The following is a 4,764-nucleotide window of genomic DNA, read 5'->3' on the forward strand; positions in this document are numbered from 1 at the left end:
AGATTTGCTTTATTAAAGTCCCCGAGAATGATTAAAACAGAGTCCGGGTGTTGTTGTTCTGTCTCTGTGATCAGATCAGCAAGTTTCTGTAAAGCTGAGCTCATGTGCGCTTGCGGAGGAATGTAAATACTCACGAGAATGAATGAGTGAAACTCCCACGGCGAATAGAACGGCTTACAGTTAATGAAAAGCCTTTAGACCTTTAGAATGATATATAGTTTGTCAAGATTAATTATGTCCCTTTTCATTTAATCTATTCGTAAACATTGACACGTGAACCACTGGCGCTGCACCAAGATACCTAAACTCGCTAGTTCAGACCTACGCGCCTTCCAGAAGCTTGCGTTCTGCAAGTGAACGACGCCTCGTGGTGCCATTCCAAAGAGGCACAAAGTCACTCTCACAGACCTTTTCCTGGACTGTTCCCAGCTAGTGGAACAACTTGCCTATCTTAATCCGAGCAGCTGAGTCTTTAGCCATTTTCAAAAAACATCTAAAGCCATCACCTGACCAATTAATACTAGCACTTACCTATTTAAGTGAAGAGATTGACCTGAAAGTGATGTCAGATTCGTGAATGAATCATTCTTTTGAAATGATTCAAGTCGGTTCAAAAGTTGCAAAACTATTAAATTGGTTCACAAATTACACTGAAAGATTCATCTGCTTTGACTGGAGTAATATTTAATCAGGGCAGGAGTTCCCAAACTTTTTGTCAGCAAACCATTTAGACAAAATATTTACTTGAAGTACCTTGAGATTTTAAGTTAATATTTCAATAATTTGATGATATGTTCACAGTTCTCTGATGTCGGTTAATAACATGACATGCAAGCATGTAAGCAAACAAATAGTTATAATAATTAGAATAATTTTATTTTAGAGTATAAGTTACAACAATAATATTTATGTCTTAAAATCTTCACTTTCAGGCATTTTTAACATTTCAAATCCTCAAGCTTTAATTTTGGCAGAATATTGGTCAATATTCGAAAACCCTAAATTAGGGTGCATCTACATTTTAGTAATTAACATTTTAGCAATTAAAACAAAGTTTTGAGTTTTTTAAATATTTTGAACACGCTGATTCATAATGTAACATTAGCCTAGTTTCAAATTAAACTCCACCTACTGTTTCCCTTGGTCATCCTTCGAGAGATCTCCACCAAGATCCTTGTGTAGCAGCAGATCATGATGGCCAGAGGTATCAGGAAGAGGCAAATGAAAGTAAACATATTGTAGATGGTCTCCTGCCAGTGTTTGACAAAGCTCCCTCGAGTGGTGCACTGAGTGAAATTGGCTGGCACCGTGATGGTCACATTGTGAAACAGGAACATCTGTTGGAGAATTCAGCAGGTCAGCATATTACAATCACAACTATATTTTTAATACTACTAAATACCTTCAAAATGCCTAATATAAACAAACCTTTAAAGGTCTAGTTCACCCAAAAAATATGAAAATTCACTTTATATTTATTCCCCCTGAGGTCATCAAAGATGTAGATGAGTCAGTTTCTTTATTGAAACAGATTAATAATGAGTATAATGACTAATTGTGCCTTTTCTTCCCTGAACTCTAAGTGAGTGTTAAATGCTAAATGTTATACGCATCTACAGCCAACTAATCAAGTGAACACTGTCAGCTGTGCAAATCAGATGTGGCATATATTCCCTACAGCAAAAGGCTCAATGTTCTCAGGATCAGTCTTTTGCAGAACATTTCATAAATATTATGATGCCAGACTACATATTCTAACTATGACAAGGAGATTCCCAAATGACAAATGAAGACTGGCAGAGCCAATGGTGACATACAGACTGAAGCCATCTGTCTGTTTATGCCTCAGAAATGAATCACAAAAACAAATGGATAAACAAATGACAACAAAATATCCGCTATAACCCGTTATGACCTTATATCTTTTGCCATATATGTCTGAAATGACCTCATTTAAGCACAATCTGCTATGTCATAACAATATGTTATACTGTGGAGTTTTGGTGCTTGTAATATACCCTCATTCTTTTACCTGGCTGACCCGTCATCAGCCTCTTCTAAACTTGGAAGCACACTGATTTTAAATGCTCTTATTCATCAGGAGGAGCAAATAAAGAGATCTTGGCATTTATTACTTCAACTGCAGAGTGTTTTGAAATCTGCACGCCTCCTCTGATTGAGAATCAACCCTTTATTAACACTCATTCCAGTAATTCTTACTGCTTTCATTTTATCATTTCAGATATTGTAGCTGAAGGTCACAGAGCGTTTTCTCCGATATTGGGTTTGAGGGTCATTTGAAGCTCATTTAAAGCTGCAGTCTGTAAGTTTTGCCTCTTTGTCGCCATCTCTGTTTAAAACCTGCAATTGCAGTTATTTGCGGCATTATCTTCATTGTGGGTTGTGCACCGGCACGGCTCCAGCGCGGCTGTTATCTGTAATCAGACGCACATTTTAAACTGGGATATAATCTAATTTCAGTCACTTGTGTTTCATAAACATACTTTTTTGGATTACAATCCGCCATCAAATTGATAAATTTGATTATTCCAGCTGCTGTGAGAAAAGGCTATAAACGATCTGCCACCTGCAGCATCCTCACATGTGATATAGTCTGCTAGCCGGGACAACTTCTTTATGTTTACAGACGTGACGTAATGACGCAGCGGCATGCTCGAATTTCCCGCAAATTCCTACCAGTACCACTCAAATTAGAAAACATTATTATAAGCTTATCGTTGTGAATTGGGCTAAGGTAAGGAGATAGTTTTGAATACTGGCTGGTTATATACTTGCTCAAAAATTTCTGATCATTTTTAACGGACTGCAGCTTTAAGAAAACATGTAAAATGTAAAAACATCTGATTGACTTACAAACTGCATAAATTATCTTTTGTGTGTGTGTGTGTGTGTAATGTGTCTCAGTAAGCGCCAGTCATTATGTTAAATCTGAGGTGAAATTAAAGGGCTGATGAGAGCGTGTACTGTAATTGCTGAACTAATCTAACGTCTATGAATTTTACAACACTTTCTAGCTCTGATTCTAATTTTACAACAGGTCTAGGGAGAATACTGAATATGAAATAAGTTACTGATTTAAAACAAAGGAGACGTATGCATAATGTTCATGCTGCTTTTTTCCATACAGAATTATGAAATGGAATGGTGATTGAGATGATCAAGTTTCAAAAATGACAAGAAATATAACCATAAAATAGCAGTAGCAGTACCATAGCAGTCCATGCAATGATATATGATACCTTTGTGTTAGGGACACTAAGGGTTCACTAAGAATGTATTTTGTGATGATTTCAGTATGCGCATATTCAAATTCGGTGCATTGCGATGTATGTGTAGTATGGCATCAGTGGCATGGTGTGAAATGCCATATTATGTAAGTGGGATTGTCAGTGATGATGCATTGCACACATGCATTGATTAGAAAAGAGCAGTTTGGAAAATCTGTTAAATAACTTCTTTTGTATTCCACAGAAGAAAGTAAATTAAACTGGTCTGGAACAACATGAGGAGATTTTCATTTTCCATTTTAAAAACTGTATAGCACACTTGTCAAATACATTTTCCATTTAAAGTGAACGAATTTGTGGTTTAAAATGAGATTAAATATGAAAAATATGAATATTTCATGTCTGAGCTCAAAAAGGCAAGTCTTTAAACCTCCTGTTGTTTTCATTTTGATCTCTCTACTTGATTCAGGGTGTTACACCAGACTCTTTGGGTTCTGGTGAATTCAAGCAATGCAGCATACAGAGAGAAGACACAATGAAAAACATGAAAAATCATTCAAGCAGCTCCTCACCTGAGGGACAGAGAGAACAGCACTCATCACCCAGGCCACGCTCAGCATTATTTTGTTCTTCTTCTTAGCCTTATTGATGGCCAGAGGGTTGAGAATGGCCGACTGCCTGTCCAGGCTTATGACCACAGTCACAAACGCACAGGAGTACATCGCCACGAGCTTCAGAAACATTAGCAATCTGCAAGCCAGATCCCCCGCCAACCACTGAACCGTGATGTTCCAAGCCGCATCCACTGGCATCACGATGAAAGTCACCAGCAGATCGGCAACGGTGAGGTTCATGATTAAAATTCTTACATGAGATTTGCGCTTGTTGTTGGTGCTGGCAGCCCACAGCACAGAGAGGTTGCACACAGCTGACACTGCGCAAAGAGTGAAGGTAATTATCACCCTCACTTTTGCTGCCATGGAAAAAGTGGGCAGCTGCAATGCCGCTTCACCTGTGCTATTGTTACACGTGGGCAAGGTATAGTCACAGCTACCGTTCAGAGTATCTGCAGTCAGCTGGTGAAACATGATGTTCTCAGATGTTGGAGAGCTGTCATTCATCACTGAAGAGCGAAAGCGTGTGTTTGCTGCATTTGCTCGGCTACCTGCTGCACAATGATGCTCACAGATGATTCATCATGATCTGGGGAGGAGACTGTGATATTACCTGGAAAAGCTCCTTTAGTTGATAGTACTAGAGTGGGATCTAAAAAAAAATCAGACGTCAATCTGGTCATTAAGTGTTTGTAGACAGTCTGATGCATTTCACAAAAAAAACAAAAAAAATACCGATTATGGATGAATACAAATGTATCATAATGCAAGTTTAATAGTACTGATTGATCTTTAAATTACGATCTTTAAATGCTAAAACACTACGTATCCTCATGTAGCTACACTATAAAACGACTTTTTGAAGTTGTAAATAAAACACAGGAGTACGTTTTACAAGAAGG

The 4,764-nt window shown here is 38.0% G+C and overlaps 1 protein-coding gene across 1 annotated transcript in view; it reads right to left on the reverse strand.

The window, feature by feature from the left end:
* gnrhr4 (gonadotropin releasing hormone receptor 4) overlaps positions 1–4,369 on the reverse strand; it is a 13,100-nt gene extending 8,731 nt beyond the window's left edge. The window contains exons 1-2 of the mRNA XM_016521735.1: positions 3,821–4,369; positions 1,133–1,337 (exon numbers count right to left, since the gene is read on the reverse strand). Coding sequence (XP_016377221.1) covers positions 1,133–1,337; positions 3,821–4,369 — 754 coding nt within the window. The remainder of the gene's footprint in view (positions 1–1,132; positions 1,338–3,820) is intronic.
* Positions 4,370–4,764: the final 395 nt, after the last annotated feature.

Source organism: Sinocyclocheilus rhinocerous, unplaced genomic scaffold (assembly GCF_001515625.1).
Source record: "Sinocyclocheilus rhinocerous isolate Xijiao unplaced genomic scaffold, SAMN03320098_v1.1 scaffold1110, whole genome shotgun sequence".
Taxonomy (NCBI): domain Eukaryota; kingdom Metazoa; phylum Chordata; class Actinopteri; order Cypriniformes; family Cyprinidae; genus Sinocyclocheilus; species Sinocyclocheilus rhinocerous.